Source organism: Falco punctatus (assembly GCF_963210335.1).
Source record: "Falco punctatus genome assembly, chromosome: 7".
NCBI lineage: Eukaryota > Metazoa > Chordata > Aves > Falconiformes > Falconidae > Falco > Falco punctatus.
In genome coordinates this window covers 29,908,119-29,928,476 of record NC_137587.1, presented here as the reverse complement: position 1 = coordinate 29,928,476, position 20,358 = coordinate 29,908,119, and the positions used below count along the sequence as shown (strand labels likewise).

The window sequence follows — 20,358 nt, the reverse complement described above, 5'->3', positions numbered from 1 at the left end:
GAGCTCACTGCTCCATTTTCATGTTACCTTCCCTGATCCCTGTCTCTTCAGGCTCATCAGGGGCAGAATCAAAAAGTTTTTGTGTGTAGCACAAACAGTACAGATTCTGCATACAGAATCAAGGGAAGGTGAAAACAGGAAGCAATCTTCCTGTCTGGTCCGTGGACATCCCAGCAGCACTCTGACCCACACTCAGCTGACATTACTTGCAAAGTTCTCAAAACCAGGTGAAGCAATAACAAGGACTACTGGCCTTCTAAATTGCCAACATGGACTAAGAAATGAGCGACCTAAATACCTAAGTTCCTGGTATTTGCTGTGAGGAGCAAGTGTAAAATTTCTCTGTTTTAAACGCAAGGCTATTTCGCTCTGTAGTTCCATTTACTCTTTGAGTAAGAGACTGTACAATAATTTCCCCAAGAGTAACTCAAAGCTGTAACCTTTCCGATTTGAAAGACCATCTGCTAACTGCACCAGAGAACTTGAATGTAACTAGAGGGTAGAAAACAGGGAAAGGATATGAAACATGGAAAAGTAGCAGAACTTGGAGTTTCTCTATGGATTGTTCTGTGACAGTGTAGGAAAAAGAGATCTTCTCCTTGGTAGGCAGATAGATGCCATGACCATTCCTAAACACACACCATTTCTATGGTGATTTTTGAATGAAACTGATAAACACTAGATAAACATTAGGAAGTAGCGCACTCCCAGCGTACTCTAAACTGTCCTGGGGAATGACACTGCAAAATGAATGAGATAGTACGGGAACAGCTTCCCTGTCAGATTATTTGGGATCCAGAGGGAATTCTGAACAAAGCATCACACTATACTACAAGATTTCCAGGCTGCAGGACCAGTTGTTCATACATTCCACAGCACTACTTAAGACTACTCTTCAGTACCCAAGCCCATCCACTGCAAATCAGTGTTTTCGACAGTACTTGGATGTCCGCAAAGTGGCGTCAGGGGGGAAAAAAAAGAGATTAGGAAATAACTGACAAGAAGCCAAATGCTGCAAAAAGCCAAAAAAACAAATATCAGAGTTTGCATTAGAAGTGATAATTACAAAGCAAAGTTTCAATCCAATTTGAAATGCATACACTTAGAAGAAGATGGAACAAAGGATATATAAACAAGATTGACTTTATTTTTATTTAAATTTTACATACAATAGCTTCTATTCCAGCTACTGGGGCCAAATAAGTCTTGCAGAACAGTACATTTTTAATTCATTACAGCTAAAAATGCAGAGAGAATCTCTGAGAACAGTCTACACCTGTTAACCTTGAAAAGTATATTAGGAACCACAGTAAGGAAGAAGCATATAAAAAGGTATTTTAAAACGTAGGCTCATTTGTAATAATGTGGTTACAGATTCTCCAAAAATCCTCCCATTATCAACATTTTCATGCTTCTTTCAACTACAAATTACCCATTATAGCAGACAATATAGCTTAAAAAACAGAAATAAGCAGTCTTGCAAGTAGCTTGGCAGGGTCAGTGTCAGTAAGTGAAATGTCACAGAATACTGGAAACATTCAGGATGGAACCCACATGTTTCCATGCGTATCAGGGGCATTAGTGTAAGGAATATTCCAAATCCATGGCTGATCTGTAAACCAAAACAAAAACATGCTCATGATAAATTCAGTTATTAAATGTAAAATTTTGATCCTCTTCCTCCCCCACTCCCTTTGGAGGAAGAGGACAGTCAAAATTCCCAGTGATTTTCACATAACCCCACGTGCAATTTCAGTTTACTGAAATTCTTATTCAGCTATTTTTTAAAAGGTTACAGTTTTCAAAGGGCTTTGCTTCCCCCCAAGTATTATTTTAAATATAATTATCATAACCCAACATACTCCCCCACCAGCTATAAAAGAATGGTATTTCAGACAGTATACAAAGAACAGTAATGCAGCCACATTTGGTTTGGCCCACAGGCAGCAAGTTTTGACTATGTATCTCTTAACCAAATGCAATTATAAATAAGTGCTGTAACGTATTAATACTTCTCACACGGACAGCAAGAATTCAGTATCTAAGAATGACACTGTCTGAACTCTGAAATGTTCAAATTCACACCTCACTTCTTCAAACATTACATCTTTAGATGAATAACACGTTTGCAGCTGACATTTCCCTCCCTCCACTTCTCAGAATACAGAAGCTATTCCCACTTTTGGGAAGGAGAAAAGGCAATGCAGCATGAGACAACTGCTTGCTCTGCAACCTGCTCTAGGCTCTTCCTGCCATGTACATCTTGCAGAAAAGCAGCTGGTCTATGAAGCCAAACTATTATTCTTCCAACCCAAACATTCTATGATTCTGTGATTCTCTCAGGCTATTCCTACTGGAATACAGAGAAAACTCCTTAAATTCTTTCAGTGATTTTTCTCCAATAAGTTTATATAAATCTAGCCTTGCTTCTTTTCTCCATCTACAAAATGAGCCCTGAAGGAAGACAGTGACATTAATCTGTATGATGCAGAGATTAAACCGAATGTACTGAGGATGATGTGAGTTGTTCATTTATCAAAACCAAGCTACTCATCTACATGATACACTATGTTACATGATACATGTATACATGATACACTTGCTAAAGAAGATTTGCTACATGCTTGTCAATCGAAATTTTAAATAAGCTACTGATGATGATTACCGTTGTCCAATTTTAAGTTTACAGGATCCAATGCCAGCTCTCACAGTATATGAAATAAGAATTACTGTAGCAAGAAGAGGAGAGTAAGAAAGTGACAGAAGCAGTAGTGAAGGGATGTACACACAAATTACACAACAGCGCACTACAAGTACCGCCAATTAAACATGGGGCAGGGAAAGCATTCCTACCAAGTCCTATTACTTGCTAACAAAGTGCGTTTAATTCCAGTACTGTAGTTCCATATGTTGTACTGAAACATATCCCAACTATGCAAAAGTTGTACAAAAGTGTCTGTTCACAGTAGTAAGAGGGTAATAGGAAAATGCTTTAAATTACAACAAAAGTGAATCTGCTTGACTTGAAGAAAGACTTTCAGTTTAGAGTTTATGAAGGCTGATAGGGATTTTACAAGTCACAGGAATGTGATCACCAGAGAAAGAACAGCCTGTGCCACAAATGCCATCTTTCATATTATTTTTATTGTCCTCTTACAATAACATTAACATCTGTGCTTTCCCCTGATCTAAAATCATCATACAGCTTCTAGGTGGAACAAGTAGTTGGCTAGCCTTTGGTTACAGTGAATTGGTGACCTCCAAGCGCAAAACAATAAAAGGCATCAGAAACTGGAAGAAACTATAGCACTTAACTCAGTGTACTGCCAAAAAATGTCTCTAGGTTTCTGGGCCAATTGCATGAATGATCTCTTAAAACCCAAACCAAAACAAAAAAAGGAGTAGCGCCATTATTTTCCTAAGCTGCTTCTATCAGTCTCCTACTTGACAGTCATGTGTTTTTTCTTTTATTTTAGGTGGATACCTTACTGCATAGTAAATATTAACAGTTATAAGAATGGGTCAAGAATAGAGCAAGTGCTGGAAAAAGCATTGAGGATTTCGAGCACACATTGAGATTTGATCATTGACCTCCATCTATGACATCTGAATAAATCCAGTCCCACTGAAGCATTGGAATCTGTCGCTTGGAGTACATTATGCAGCTTGGACCTATCCATCTTTGTTACCATCTGCAGTAACTGTTTAATTCAGCAAAACATACATACAGGCAGAGGAAGACTTGGATGTACAGGAATTATTTCAGTCAACCCTTAAAGCACTCGGAGAGGCTTCAATACTTACTTTAGTTCTTTTTTATTGTGGCTATCTTAATAAAATTTTTTTAAGGTAGCTATTAACATACTTTGAACTTTGTTCTATTAATGGAAATGGTATTGTTTTTGTGAAACACTGGATATTATTTTAATAATATGTGTAAAACTATTGCTGAAACAAATTATAATTCAGTCATTTTTAAAGTGTCAGATGTATTTAAAAATTTTTTATCACTTTTAATAGGAGCTATATCAGCAAAAGAAAGACAATGACTGTGTAAAAATACTGTATGAGCACAGCTACTTACTGTTGCACACTAAAATGATAGCCAAACATTTGAAAATTAAATCCTTTGGGGGGTGTGTGTGTGTGTTAACTTCCCTATTTAGAACCCTGCTATATGTATTTGTAAAGCATCCTCAACGTACCTATCCTCTACACATTTCAAATTCAGCTCCTCATTTCTGATAATGCTAATGCCAAGAAGATGCAGTTGAGACAAAATGTGGGTATCTAGTGACCCAGTACCACTGCTTCCTTCTTGCCTCATAAGCAGCAGAACTCTAGCACTAGTTAGCACACAGTAAAATGAACGGGGCCATTCCTACCCCATTGCTACTTTAAGTTTATCTGAAATCTCAGACAAAGCACTGTTTCAGTTATACTCTGGCAGACTTTTGAAGATTCTTCCACAACTGAATAGACTATCACATTTCATATAAAGATAAAGAAGCCCTGAAGAACAAGACAAGTTATTTTTCAAGTACACCTGATTAATCACTCAAAGAATGCCCCAATTTGGAGATCATGTTACAGAATATGAAATCATGAGCTGACAATGGTACAAGAAGGTTATTTTGCAAATTTTAACAATAGTATTTCATAAATGCAGTATATTGTGTAGGTCAAAAACACCCTAGCAAGCTATCTCAAAATTTCATGTTCTCCTAAGTATGACAGATGGCAGTATGGTATGTACAGCCAAAACCTGAAAAGGCTATGAATTACAGGAACATGCCATTGAATAGTAAAGTATAAAACACAATTAAAGCATCTCTGTGATCCTCTTCCTACAGTTTAAAATACAAGTGTCTTTTGCATTGTGAGTGGAGATCTGGATGAGAGCTATTCCTGGCTGATTTCTAAACATGGACACTGGAGTCTTACACCATCTTTCACAATATTTCATGAGTCTCCCAAATGAAAAACAGCTTTGAAGTAAAAAGTGTTCACCTATATAGAAAGGTTACTCACGAATAACTGGAGTTCTTCAAGTCATTCTACACATACATTGTAATGCAGCAAACTTGCTGCCTGCTGCATGAGGCTGGAAAGTTCTCCCTTTCAGCACTTGTAGAAGGTGCACACCATACTTCAGTCTCTTTTCTCCCCTCCCTTTGGATAAGCATGGCATATAGAAAGGAACTCATCTTGTTCCTCTCAATGCAAAAATCATACTTGAAAGATCTCAAAGAAAGGGGAAAGGCAGACAGGGTGTAAATGTGGGATCTATAATAATATTCACAAACAAGGTCAGGACAACGACCACTTATTGGGGAAAAAAGAAAAAGAAAACAAAACCCAGTACTACAATTTAAAAGCAGCATTTGCTTTGTTTCTCAAAGCGTTGATATGATGACAAACACACACACACACAAAGACCTTTGCACTTTTCTGATGCCTTTCTCAAGCTGTTCTATAATACATTAGTACATCAAAGGGATTTTTTAAGTTTCAAGTTCCTCCCATACAGATGACTTCTGTATGGGAGCGTACAAAGCAGATTATTTCCTTTACAGTCAGTAAACTGTGTAATATTTAAATCACGCTTTAAGTGATAATCCATGACTACAGCAAGCAGCTTGCACCTCTTCCTATACAAAGGTGCAAAAAAAAAAAAAACAAACAACCCCTGGGGCTGTATCCCTTTGTGCAATGTAAGTCTGTTCTAAAAAACTTCTCAATAGGTTGAAACAAAAATGATAGGGGGAATCAGTTCTCAAACACTCTAAAAAAAATACTGTGCTTTCATGAGAGGATCAGGGTTTTGATCTTTGCAATTAAATTATTTCCACACACTAAGGAACTGTTTTTCTTTCACTTTGTTACATTATACAATTCTGTAACATTAAGTGTGTCTGGTCCAAGATTTGAATTTGCATGTGTACAGGAAAAAACAGCGTATTTTGGTATACCTCAGTTCTACTTAGAACTTCAACATGGCAAATATATGGCCCTGCTCCTGACCATCTATTCACCGTTCCACTTGCTTCTCTTCCCTCCTGCTCCTAATAGGATTTTTCTGATTATATGAAAGTGATGTGTACTTTTTTTTCCCATGATTAGAGGATCTAAGTTCATGGAAAATCCCCCCGAGCCTTTTCTCCTTCAATTATAGGGATCAGTCAATATGGTTTCTTTAGGGAAAAGATAATTACTTGCATTTCTGCTTCTCAAGACTTTATTAAAATAAATCTATTTATATCACTCCAGAGACTTTGGTAGTTGATAACTGTATTTTTAAAGACAGATTACAGATTATTTTATGAGTCCATCCCATAACATGGAAATTCTTTAAACAGCTTTTCCACCAGGAGACTGAGGAACTGAAGCAGAATATTCAGGAACGAGATGTGAAAAGGCACAGGCAGCTGTCTTTGCTTCCATTGCCAAAGCCTAAACAACTTGAATTCTGACATTTGTTCCTATCACGGGAGAAAGCTGAGACCCAAAAGCTGAACTACAGACAAATGAGTTCTCTACAGAAATAAGTTTTCCATGCAAATAGTGAAAAAACTTCTTTGGAAAAAAATCTTAACATTTAGTTGAAACATGCATAAAAACTCACTGCCACAGTAGGTTAAATGGAAGACAACGTATGTAACACATTTGAGAGTGCACATGGATTCACCTTTTTAATCTTTGTTTTAAATTTTCAACAAATTTACGTATGAACTTTTAGAAGAACCTTCCAAAAATCATCAATCAACATTAGTTAACAAGCAGACAGTGCATACATGTCCCAGAGCACAATTGTTAGTTGCAATGTATCCTTCCCCTTTAGTTAGCTAGCAACCCTGGCACAACCCCTGCCACCACTCCCCCAAACAACATAAACAGTACTTCAATGGGCAGTGTGTTTTATACTAAATAAAACAGTATAATAGATCACAGAATCATAGAATGTTTTGGGTTGGAAGGGACCTTAAAGATCATCTACTTCCAACCCCCCGCCATGGGCAGGAACGTGTTTCACTAGATCCTGTTGCTCAAAGCCCCATCCAACCATACGATACATTTGATTGTATTACCATTTCTACATTGAGCCAGTATTTTTTCTCTGGGAAAACTGAAATAGCAGTCAAGAATTCTTTAGGTAAGTAGCAAGGTCTTAAAGCAGAAAAATCATCTTTGCAAGTTACAAAAGTAACATTTATCATATTGAACAAGTGAATGTCTGTATGCAGCTGGTGCTGTACTCAAGGTCTGGCTTCTATAATCATGGATCTACCTGTGACAAGCCAGGTTTCTTGGGAGCTGATGGGATTCAACTGATACCGACTGGGGCAAGAGCCTCTTTGCCAACAAGCTGGTCAGACTTGTAAGTAAAGGTTTAATCTAGACTCCTCAGTGGTGGAAAGGGATGGAGTTTTAAGCAACACAGAAGGGCCAGGGGACTGCTGATGCCTTAGGAAACAACAGGGAAACACCTGTGAAATGCTGCAAAGGGATTATGGCTTGCTCCTCTAAAAGGGTGACACAGTCAACAGCCCAGCTGAAGGGCCTCTATATGAATGCCACAGCATGGATAACAAACAGGAGCTGGAAGCCACTGTGCAGCTAAGAAAGCTGCAATGTAATCAGTATCACTGAAACTTGGTGGGATGAATCACATGACTGGAGCACTGCAATCAATGGCTATAAACTGTTCAGAAGGGACAGGCAAGGAAGAAAGGGAGGGGGCTTGCTCTCAGTGTAGAAAAAAGTAGACTGACTGCACAGAGCTGTGTTTGAAAAACAGCGCTGGGTTGACAGCTTATGGGTAAAAAAATCATAGGACAAGCCAACAAAGAAAAACACATAGTTACTTACTACAGGTCGCCTGACTAAAGAGGATGCTACTGAAACGTTCTTACTTCAACTACAGGAAGCACCATGCTTGCAGACTCTGATCCTGCTGGGGGACTTCAGTCACCCTGAAATGATGTGTCTTTACTTTTATTTACTATATAAGACTCTATAAATAGTCTATTTACTTCACAGCTTTTAAAAATTCTTTCTCCCCACATCATTCGTTAGTTCAAAAATCTACAGAAAGATTTAAATTGCAATAAACACCATCTTTCCTGAACTCTTCGTTACTCTCTATTATTTCAAACTCTGCTGCAGATGACATCTTTTCTAGATCATGGCTTCTCGAAGAAGTTAGTTACAATCTTTTAGCATTACTCAGTGTATTTTTAGGTTTTCAAGCCTTAGGTTTTCATTACCTCATAGCAGCACTTACTTATCACTTTCCTGATCTGAATGTTCTAGAGTCTCAGAAGCTGAGAAGGTTGAAATTTTTACCATCTCAGCAAGTGTTATGAAATATATCCCCTCTGCCCCTCCAAGGAGGATTCTAACACAGATCTTCAAGAAAATGGAAGTCTGAAACTATGAAATACAGAATAGAACAAATAGAACTCTTCTTTCTTCTGATTTGCAGCAATTCTTTCACATTTGCTCTACAGTATTTCTTTCACACCCCATTTTTTCCTGACACCTGCTCTTTTCTAAACATTCCTCTTTCAACACTCCTTCCCCCATTAGTTCTGCTGAAAAATATTTTGATTCCATAAATAATATCTATTTTCCTAATGCACACAAGAATCCCAGAAGAGGAATGAAAAAAATATTTAGGTTGTTGACTCAAACCTTAAACAACAATACAGAAAAAATTTGAACCACAAGACTCTGTAGTTGCTTGCTTTGAAGTCACAAGCAGAATGTGGGACTGATATAATCTCAAATGGAGTCATGCCACAAAAATGTTAAATCTTTGGAACATCGCAGTGTTCAAATGACTCAAGAGTTACTCAAATTAGTTTACTCCATATATAACACACCTACTTTTCTTCTGAAGTCATGCCTTACCTTTGCTTCCATACTGTTCTGGTGGCAGGTCATAAGGTACAGGAAAATATTTTGCTGAATCATTACCTTCTGAATGCATTTTCCCTCTCACATGAAAGTAACCTTTGTCCAATCCCTTTGAAGGAAGTGAAACATACAGAAGACAGACTTATTAGTTTTTGAGGAAAAAGACAAACTTAATCCACAATAGATTCTTTCTCAGTAAGACTTACTTTGGTAAACAAAATGTTTTGGCTCTGTTACTTAGATTAGATACTTTAGCATCTTCCTGTCCTAAGAACTCAGCTTCTATTAGTGCTACTATTTTAGGCTCTTCTCTTTCTTTTACATTCATGCGTGTGGCCCTACTGGATATACTTAGTTTTCTCTGTCCCTTACGCATATATCTATCTATTTACGTGTTCAATAGGTAAACACACTTGTGACTTTGTGTAAGCAATTCTGTATAAGCTGCACAAGTCTTTGCTAGTACAGTATGAGCAGCATATCTCGATACAACAAGATGTTGCTTCTTTTGCATAAACTCTTATGGATGTTGGAACCAAATTTTAATTATGAAACAAAACATTAATACCTTTGGTGTTTAATACTTAACTAAAGGGAAAAGCTTTAAAAAATTTCTCTTTGTTGTTCAGTTTCATCCTGACCATATTAGTTAGATATTCTGTATCTTTCACAATCTGAATTAAAACTCAACTTGTGATACAGACACATGACTTCAGACTTATGCTTTTTAGATAACTTAGACAACACCATCCATGTACACTAAAAAAATTTAATGAAGATTTGAAACTGCTTGAGTAAAAGTTTCAAAGACTACGCTCATATTGGAATGACAGTGAACTTCAAACAAGGTTAAGAACTACCAAAAAAAAGCTGTAATGCAAGGCAATACAAGGGAAGATAGATTTAAAGCTATTAAAATAACTTTGGCAGATGATATTGCTTAGCCACTTCTCCAGAGAAATTGGATCCCATTCATCAGTTGTAATGAGCTATATAAAAGCAAATCTCTAACACTGAGATTTCCAATGGCCTATTGTCAATCAAGTACAATTAGATTAGAATAGACTGAAAGTTTAAAGGCTATCAAGCTTTTATTATTTATTTCTAAGACATTACTGAACAACCATACTTTTCTTTCTAAATTCATAGAATCATACAATAGTTTGGTTTGGAAGGGACCCTTAAAGGTCATCTAGTACAAACCCCCTGCAATGAGCAGGGACATCTTCAACTACATCAGGTTTTCTCAGAGCCCCGTCCAACCTAAACCTCTCCAGGGATGGAGCAGCTGCCACCTCTCTGGGCAACCTGTGGCAGTGTTTCACCACCCTCATCATAAAAAAATTCTCCCTTATATCTAGTCTGAATCTACCTCTTTTAGTTTAAGGCCATGACCCCTTGTCCTGTTGGTAACAGGCTCTGCTAAAAAGTCTTGTTCCCATCTTTTTTGTAAGGCCCCCTGAAGTCTTGAAAGGCTGCTCTAAGGTCTCCCTGGAACCCTCTCTTCCCCAGGCTGAACAACCCCACCTCTCTCAGCCTGTCCTCATAGAAGCAGTGCTCCAGCCCTCCAATCATTTTTTGCGGCCCTGCTCTGGACCCACTCCAACAGGTCCGTGTCTTTGTTGTACTGAGGTCCCCAGAGCTGGGCACAGTAGTCCAGATGGGGTCTCACCAGAGCAGAGGGGCAGAATCACCTCTGTCAGCCTGCTGGCCACACTTCTTTTGGCCTTCTGGGCTGTGAGCGCACATTGCTGGCTCATACCCAAATATTAACTTATACTTTATCCCAGCTGTAGGATCCATCAGTCCAAATTTTACTGGATTACTGTAGCACAAGCAAGCTTCTTATTCACCACTAAATAATCCCATTTGAATAAAACAGGATACACACTGGCTGAATTGATAGTCACGTCTATATATGGTACTTTTACCATACTGTAAATTCTTCTTTACTGAAGTTTTACTTCATCAAATGCCAACACTGTAAGCTAGAGGAAGCAACATTCATATGACCACAAAAAGCACAGGTTACAAAGCAGCCTTACACTTACACCCTTTTCTTTGATGCCCAAGAAGCACAGTAACAGAAAATAGGCAGAGCTGCCAAAGACAACATCAAGCTGTATTACAGCAGTACTAGCAAGTCAGTTCAAGAAACTCCTTTAGAATATAGATGCTTCTTTTGTCTCATGACCCAAAGTAATGGGAAGCTACTGGTTATGATCTACGAAAAAATGTGTATTATATCAAAGACTAGGTAAAAGGCACTGCCTTTTAAATGAAAGAATAGGGGAAACAAACAATGTCCATGCTAAAGGACTGTATGAATGAAAAGCCATTTTAAACTTCCCCTTCTTATGCCATTAAAGTCAGTGGAATTTTGATTAATTTATTAAAATCAAATCAGGCTACAATCTTCTGTAGAGCTTAGCCTTTAAGTAACAAGCAACATCTTCAAAACAAACCAATGCAAAGATAAGATTATTTTTAAAAGCTCATAAATATCTATGGGTTTGAAATTGACTGAATAGAAAGATAACAAATTAATAACTTCAGGGAAAAATGGAACAATCTAGTTGTACAGCTTTACTTCCAATTAATTGGAACCACTCTGATAGAAATTTCATGTAAAAATGCAAATAACCACACTTATGTCTGTAGTGGAAAGAACATGAAATATGCCAAGGATACTACAGCTCAGAAAGAACTGAAACTGTGTAAGTGGAGGTAAGAACTTTCTTCGCAACTCATAGTAGTCAGGTTTCCGCTGGTGGAACGTCTGGGTGGTGTGCAGTCCTAGATACTACTCATAAGGTCACTTTTATGTTGCAGATAAAGTGGCTTGTATGAGGTTTGATAGCCCCAAGCACCTGTGAGCTTTTCCCTTGTTTTCCACATGCTGCTATGAGAGAAATGTGGAATGGTAAAGAAGGCTTCTCTGCTGTATTGAGTTGGTTCTTATTCTATTATGAACTTCATATGCATGCCTGATCAAGACCACCAAAGCTACACAGCTGTTACCTGGCACAATCTGAGTGAAATTTGTATAATCATTGCTATCAAAACACATAGTGTAGAACACCACCTACTCAGGCCTCTACATACATACATAGTAATCTCAGCTTAAGTATCAAGAACATGCATGCCGTTCTGAAGTTCATGGCAGTGGCTGATTTTCACACAAGAAAAAAAAATCCCCACCACTTATAGACATTTTCCGTCTTATTTTCCTCCCTGTTATCCATCTTTTTTCCAGACCCATAATGTTTGCATTTCTGCTTCACTTCTTCTGTCCCCTGTTACTACTTCAGTGTATTTCTTTGCAGGCATTTTGCTTCCTTCTCTTGCCTTCCTCTTCCTTGTTCTTCCTCAGTAGCCACTAGTTACATTTTCCTCTTCTCTGAGCATCTTATTTCTTTTCTGATGCTGTCCTCCAACCCCACTTGTCTCATCAATTGATCCCTAAACTGTTTTATTTGTCAGAATTTAACCTGTAGAGATCTTCCATTCAGGAAATGCTATTCTAAGATACTTAGTTTTCCTTAAAACATCCTGGAGTGAGAGTCTAGGTTATGAAATACATTCTTTAATAAGGCCCTCCAAGGAGATTCACATGCTTTTAAAAATAACTCTCATGTCTCTATCTGCACACAGAAATTACAAGTCACACATTTTGCCTGTTTTGAGCATTTCCTAAGTGTTCACAGCTCTCATTGCTGTTTCCAAAAGCAAACCAGCAGGCTCTTGCCTAAAAAAAAAAAAAAATTCTGCCTGCCTCAAGTTTTCCTCAGCCTTATTCTATTCTTTCAGAATTTTTCCCTCTGCAGCTATATTTTGTTCTTTGACTGCTGCTCACAGCAATACGTTTTGAAATGTCAATACAAGTTTCTCAGTTGGGAAAGCATATTTTTTTTGTATTTATGAAACTTCAGATGCTGTTGTGGGTTCTATTAGTGCCTTAGCATCATACATTGTAAAAGCAGGCACTGGGAGGATGAACAGGAAAAGTAGAACAGCTTTTAAAATTCTGCTTTCCAACCATTTTTGCCCCAAACCAAGGCACACTGCAGACTATAGAAAAGCATCACACAAGAGAGAGGCAAGAATGGCTATCCCTACATCAGTGGGAATTAATACTGATATCACTACAATATTTTGTTACTACTGAAGTAACTCCTACAGGAAGCAGCCAATAATTCCACTGGATGATTATGGGACTATCCTTTCCCATGCTAGTAAACATAAAAAAAGCCTGCTCTTCAGCAAAACTATTTAAAAACTTAGTAGTTTAGGCAGTAAAGAATTAAGGATGCACACAAACTTTGCAGTGACCATGCTCTTCTGGCCAGGAGAGTATGCAATGATATCCTTCCTCAACACTGAGGCGCATTTATTCAGAACAGTTTTACTCAATTTTATCAGAGCATTTTTTAAAATTTTTTTCTGCAAGAAGCCCACAGTGCCAAATTCAGGTATCTAAAGCCGAAGTTCCTTGGCATGGAAAATGTGTCTCTGGGTGTCTCTACCACTGGAGTTTGGAAACCTTGTGGCCGTTCTGTGAACACTAAAAGCAAGGTTTAACGTCCTAAAGTCTATATATAAACTCTTGGTTTGCCTACACTGTATTTATTTTCCCACCCACACTCCATTTCATACAGGATAGAAGACTTCACCTGAAACCAGAGAAACCAAAGTGGTACAAAGAAAAAAATTAATGTTACAAAGAGCTTAACCTATTTATTTTGGTTCTGGTCAGAGTTGAGCTATGACTGAAGGTACTCAGTTCAGTTGTTTGAACTCAGCAAAAAATTAAGCAGTTCAGTTCTAATGATCACACACATATACATTACAGCTAGCTGTTCTCTGAACAAGATTCAGCCCATACACCACCCCCATAGGCAAGTACATGAGTATTTTACTCATTACCAGTGAGTATACACCATCAAATACAGCATTTCAGAACTTTAAACACTATTAGTTGTCTGTGACTGATTATCTAGATATAATTGTAGCACTGATAGCAGTAGGTAGGCAAGCATGGTTAAGTTCTCAGTTTAATAGCAGCTACTGTATTTCTCTGAGTTTATGTTACCAAAAGGTGACTGGCTAGTACCGTATTCTTCAACAGATCTTTAAAAAGATTTAAGAATTCCACAAGCTTTTATGTTGTTTTACAGGTCAAGTTGAGTTTGTTACAGCTTCATCGGACAAGGGCTGTGAGGAGGAACTATTTGTTTAAAACTCTTTTCATTAGACACTCCCAGGCTTTTCTAAGTAATTACTGCAACATGCTTCCCAGAACTTCATTATGTTAGGTGTTTTACATGTTAAAGATGTAACTTATTTCAGCCTCTGGAAAGGAATCCCCAGCAGCTGAACAAGCTGAACGTGAGTAAGAGTGAAGATGTAGGAGGTGAGAAATAGAACTGGAGATAGAAAGGGAAATGCAGTTCAAACACAGGACACAATCTTTTTTATAAACATTATTTTTTAATCAAGGGAAGCTTGTGATCTGTCAGCATCAGCTAATTTCTCCCTAAACACTAAAACTGTAAATGATAACAGCTGCTGCTATGTTGAGAACAACCATTCAACACATTCCTGAGAGTCTGCATCAGCACATCAGGCCAAGACCCAACCACAAAGCACAAGTACTGGAAGCATTTTAAAAACCAGACAAAAAACTTGGCAGTCAACAGATGGCAAGCGAAGAACAATTAACTCCCAAATTTGTATTCCACAGAAAACCGAATGCACAAACTGCAGAGCTAGTGGCATTTTTAAGTTTAGGAATATTAAGTATGTGCAATAGCACTCCACCAGGGTAGCGTGGCCGAGCGGTCTAAGGCGCTGGATTAAGGCTCCAGTCTCTCCGGGGGCGTGGGTTCGAATCCCACCGCTGCCAGAAATGTTTTCTCTGTCCAACTCTATTCAAGGTCTTTTCCAACCTGAACGATCCTATGATTCAAAGCCTTAACTTCTACCAGAGTGTCATTAACTTTGTGATCAAAATGCATGAAACAACCCGAAGAAACAGAACTATCAGAAATTGGCAGTATTAAATTGTCAGGCCAATAGCTAGAGCTTACTGTCTCTTGAAGTCTAAGAATGCTCAGTTATGTTTCAAAGCACTATCTAGTTTGTAGTCTATTTTTAATTGCAAACAAACTTCAGAAAATTCAGTTTCTAAAAATGTTAAGTCTATTCCCAGTCCTCCATTATTTTCATGTAAGACTAATATGCCACATAGGATGTTAAAACCACACTGAACCAACAAAACCCCTGACAACTGGACCAAGTTATCAAAGAAGTAATTTTAACGCAGAATTAACTGCAGGGCATATACACAAGATAAGCATTGCAAAATATCAGATGACTGCATGTATATAAAACAAGTACTAATATTTGTGTCTCTGACTACCACCTAGTTATCAGGTGTCCCTGCAGTCACTTTGCAGTGTAATGAAAGACAGACACAGTCCCTTTCCCCACTTTGCTCCCATATACACCGTATCATGTGACTACTGACAGGTGACTTTTTTTTCTGGTTGCCAGCCTGCACAATTAAGCATCAATATTAAGGAAACAGAGAGGAAAAGAACTGAGTGCTCTCTTCAAAAATATGTATTGCTACACATTATTCATGCAAGTTTTAGATGAGCTTCAATTAAGTTGTGTTCCAAGAGGTCTGAAGCTCAAACATAAGACTGTCTCATACACACTGGCATATTTTACTACACCCACCTGTATATGAGCACATATTTACATGCTTTCTATAAATTTACATAAGACAAAAGTTTTGAGGTCTGTAGAGAAAGCACTGTACTTACAGAAAGTATCTTTATATTGCATACATTGTCATTATGGCATTTGACAAAAATCAAACTAAATTATCACAACTTGCAACGTTAGAATTGTTTCTCATGCATATACACTTCTGTCAATTCTGAATGAACAACTTCCTCATTCACTTGTTGAAAAACAACCTAACCTATTACGTACCGCTTTGTTAAAAAAACCCAAAAAACAAAAACACCAAACGAGCACGCCAGACTCAGTGGGTGAGAACATCATTTGTCACAGATTTACATCTGGATCTGTTTCTCCATATTTATACTTCCATCTCATGTGTGCTTTTGTCCCTCCACTCACTACCCTCTCAACCCAAATGATACAGAAGAAAAATAGAGAACAGCAGTAAGAATGATCAAACAATCTCTACCCTAGGAGCAACAGGCTAAGGACTCTTCAGCCTACAAACAGCTAAAGTCTGCAGAAAGAGTGGTGTGGAAAAGGTGATCACAGACCACATTGTTACCGTCTTTCAATGCGAAAAGGAAAAAACCATCAAATTAAACCAATTCTCACAACACTCTGCTTCATGTGACATTAAGTTGTTCTAGCCGAGTTCCACATGTTGCGAATGCTAAAAGCTTACAGGCATTTAAGAGAATACACGAGATGCTTGCAAAGGAGGCTTCTATCCCTGAAGACTTCCTGACTTAAACTACTGCATACGTGGCTGACCACTGTACTTTTCTATAAGCATCTGCTTTTGGTCAGAGTTTTGAGATGTTCCTTTGATATGACAAAGTTAAGCTTTCTTCTTCCCCAACAATGGATATTTTAAAGTAACCACTGTGACAAAAAGGGAAAGATCTGGGGGCTTGGCTCTACCATTTATAATGCGCAATGTATTTTCCTCAGCCAGGTCCTAGCCATTTATGCCCATTTTAATTCAAAACTTCACTGACTGTCCGTCTCCATAGGCTCTGGTTCCATAACCTGGCCAAATGCATGCTATCTCAATGTGATCCTACACTCACCTCCCTGCTCTCTGCCCCCTTGAACCTGCCCTTCCTATTGCTTCCTTGCATTAACAATCAACTCATCATTTTGTGCTGGTTCATGGAACAACACCTGAAAACTTGTGCCATTTGGTTTTGGCCAGTCCAATCCAAGCTGGTTTAAAGCACAAGAAATGCCAATAAGCACCAGTGCCAGTACAACTAAGGCAATGAAGACATCCATGCACAGGCTGGTGTCATGGTACAGCCGACTGTTGATGCAGTTCCATGTGATAAGGTAGGTTGGAATCTGGCTTCTCAAACGTCTCAAAGGAACAGACTAGCTTAGGTGTTTAATTCTCTAACAGACTGATCTGCTGAGTGAAACAGGTACAGCAACCTACCTGTCACCAGAATGTGATCTTGAGTTGCAGTAAAGCTTCACTATATATGCATTCTTCCTAGGCTGAGAGTCTAAGCCTGCAGCAGTTGTAGGTTTAAGAGAGGCCTCGAACAAACAAAAATGATTGCCACAATCCCAGTCTTGTCAGCATCCTTTCTGCAAATCTGAACTTGCCCTACAACTACTCAGCAAGATCAAGATCTTGGCTAGGTTTGTATGAGTAACTTTTGTGTTTTGATCTGCTGTATGTATAGAAATTAGATTATTTTACTCTTATGAGTAACTAACTACAATCCTGCTGAAGGCTCCTTCTGTACTGGATATTGTTACAAAATTTCCACAGCCTTTGATGACAAAGGATGGCCCAGTAGACAAAATCCTCATCTCTAGCAGTTAATGACACCTTTGACAGAATGATTTTTGACAGATTTCTCAAAGGTCAGATCCTATCACTATAAAGTCTAATGCAGAGTATCATTAGACTGAAACACAGCCTTAGAACAGGTTATCTCAAGTTATGGAAGCTAAATTAACTGTTACCTAAAGATATTTGGAACCACCTTCTTTAAATGCTGGCTCCTAAAGCTGCATAAAGGAAAAACTGCCAGAGGTATTGGTGTCTACTAAAACATTACAAATGTATTTAATTAACGGAAGGCATGTCACTAATGACAGCAGTTTGTATAGATATACCTCAGGAACTCTTATCTAGCATGGGCACCACTAGTACATAACATAATACTTACCTTGGCTCTCTAGTAGCTCCATTTCTTGGACAGTTTTGCCAATTTTTTTCTGAACTCCATTGCTATAACCATCAACTGGCAATTCTCAAGAAAGAAACATCTTGGGTGCATTAAGCTATTTCTGGTTTTCAGATAAAAGATTGTTATGCATGCATCATAAAGGTAAGTTTACAGTGCAATAAAACACCAGCCATTCAAATTCTTGATGCCAACAGTTAATTTGTTTCCAGCAGTACTTAAATCACTTGGTGTTGGTGATTGATCTTGCCAATATGTATGTTTCTTGCACTCTGAAAAGCTGTTTGGGTCCCAAACAGCCTCACTCTACCCCCTCCAATTCTGCTAATTTACACTTCTATAACTATGTTAAGGGTACAAGTGGAAGTTCAGTTTTGAGAATAGTGGCCCCTAGCTTTTGCATTTGACACTGACTATATTTAATATGCTGTGTTTATTTTCAACTTTAAAAAGAAATTACAAAGCAGCACAGAAACTGTATTTTCTCAAGAAGAAAAAAATTGTCATGAAAAAGGTGGACACTCTCGAGACGAAAACTAGAACTTCATTATTGCTGTAAGGTTGACTGCTACACAAGTGTTACATAAGAGCACAATAACACTATTAAGAGTCTTAAAGCCTGAAATCTTTTTCTAGGGGAAAATCACAACAATCAGACAGTAGGGAGCAGTGGAATAAACTGAGAACAGACAAATCCTACTCCTGTAATTAATATAATTCTACCTTACAGGCACACTGTACAAGATTACAGTTCCTGCTCCCAGTGTATGAAATTATTAATTCTTCCTCCTTTTTGCTACTAAAAACAATAAAACCAAAATAAACATTTTTTCACTGCTTACTTAATAGTCAAGTTTTCAGCAGCGGCCCTTCACACTGCAGGAAGTTTTCACACTACTTGCTGTTTCAACTAAATAATATAAAGCTATATAGTAATAGGTTAATTTGATCTTTACCTGAACATAGCAGGGATTAGAACAGGACCACCCCGACTATCTTTCCCAAAACACTGATTAAAAGGAAAAACCAGAATGTCAGAAGTCGAGGATTCTCACACATTTAAAACCCACGTTCTCTGTGGTTCATTTCATGAACAGATTTAGAGTGAGCGTATGACTAAAGTGCAGTAAAAACTGCTGAAAAGCCTTTAAGATTCAAAGCAATGCAACCACCCTCCCACACCAAGAATTATCTCTAGTCCCTAAACAGAGGTTTGGCAAAGGAGGGAGAAAAGAGGTTAAAATTTTGCAGTGTTTCAGTAGAACTTTTTCTCTTGTTACAGCAGACCCAGCCAATGTCTTTTTTGCCTCTCACCCTGATGACCACAAGGCATAAGCTTCATTAGGAACTGTTTACCCAAAAGTATTTACCAAACCGTTCTTACAGTTCTCATTACTATTAGAGTACTCGTATTGGACTTATAGCAGAATGTATCTCTAAATTTTCTTGCATAAACCAGCCTGCAGACTTCTGCTAAAAGCTGGAGCAGATGCTTAATAAGTATCCAATGTATTCTTAATCATCAGTAAACTTAGCTTAGACACTGCATTTAAGTTTTGGTTATTTTGATGCAACAAAAATAAAAATACACTTCTATTTTTAATAATTCTCAATCTCTTAAATGACTAGGTGGATTTTACTCCAACTGCTAAGACTGAACTACAAGCAGAAACAATTTTGGTCTAACACACCTAGAATGATAAAAAAGTAATTAACAGCAGAAAGGTTAACTAGTTTGCAAATAGGGTAAAGGCTTCAGATTGCTGAAATTTTCTAAGGTTCAAGTGTTTCAGAATCTTTTATATTTCTGATAAGTTAAATGCTCCTGAACAAATAATTCTGTTCATCAAAATTATATTAGAATGAAACTGAGTTATAGAAAACCTCGCAACAATGAGATCAAAGGCATTAAGACTTACAGTTTTAGGCACAGGGAAGAAAAATCAAGATCTTTTTACATAGGTTTTGGCCCTCTGAAAAATATTCTGGTGATGCCCCCTCCCCTGCTCCACATGCAAGAAATCTTGTGTAGAATGCAAGCAAGATTCAGAGTGGAATGCAAGCCAAACATTCTCACAAGGTTTCAGTTTGGTTTTGTTGGGGTTTTTTTGGGGAGTGGCCTTTTTTCCTGTTTGGTGGGTGTTTTTTTTTCCTTAAAGCAAAAGTTTGGCGGATTGCTCAGATCTGAAACACATACGGTCAACTCTTGGCAAAGAGACTAACTCAATTATTCCTGATTTTCTATCTATTTGAAGTGTGTTTTCCAGAACTAGCAATGCATGGGAAGTCCAGGGTCAAAACAGGAATATTGAAATTATTTAAAATTACTGTACAATCTGGTGATCAGTTATGTTAATACAAAAAACTTCATTCATTAAGCACAATCACATCAGTACTGTATGTAAAATCTTTGCTTGACAGCATCCAGAAATAACAGTAGCCAGCTTAGAGCATTATTTTACCCCTTGATGTCAGCTGCTGTTAA

At 37.9% G+C, this 20,358-nt stretch overlaps 1 protein-coding gene across 1 annotated transcript in view; it reads right to left on the bottom strand.

Moving 5' to 3' along the window:
• Window positions 1-1,125: 1,125 nt before the first annotated feature.
• Window positions 1,126-20,358, bottom strand: part of TDP1 (tyrosyl-DNA phosphodiesterase 1) — a 45,469-nt gene continuing 26,236 nt past the window's right edge. Inside the window, exons 15-16 of the mRNA XM_080396731.1 lie at window positions 8,914-9,028; window positions 1,126-1,612 (exon numbers count right to left, since the gene is read on the bottom strand). Coding sequence (XP_080252857.1) covers window positions 1,539-1,612; window positions 8,914-9,028 — 189 coding nt within the window. The 3' untranslated portion in view covers window positions 1,126-1,538. The remainder of the gene's footprint in view (window positions 1,613-8,913; window positions 9,029-20,358) is intronic.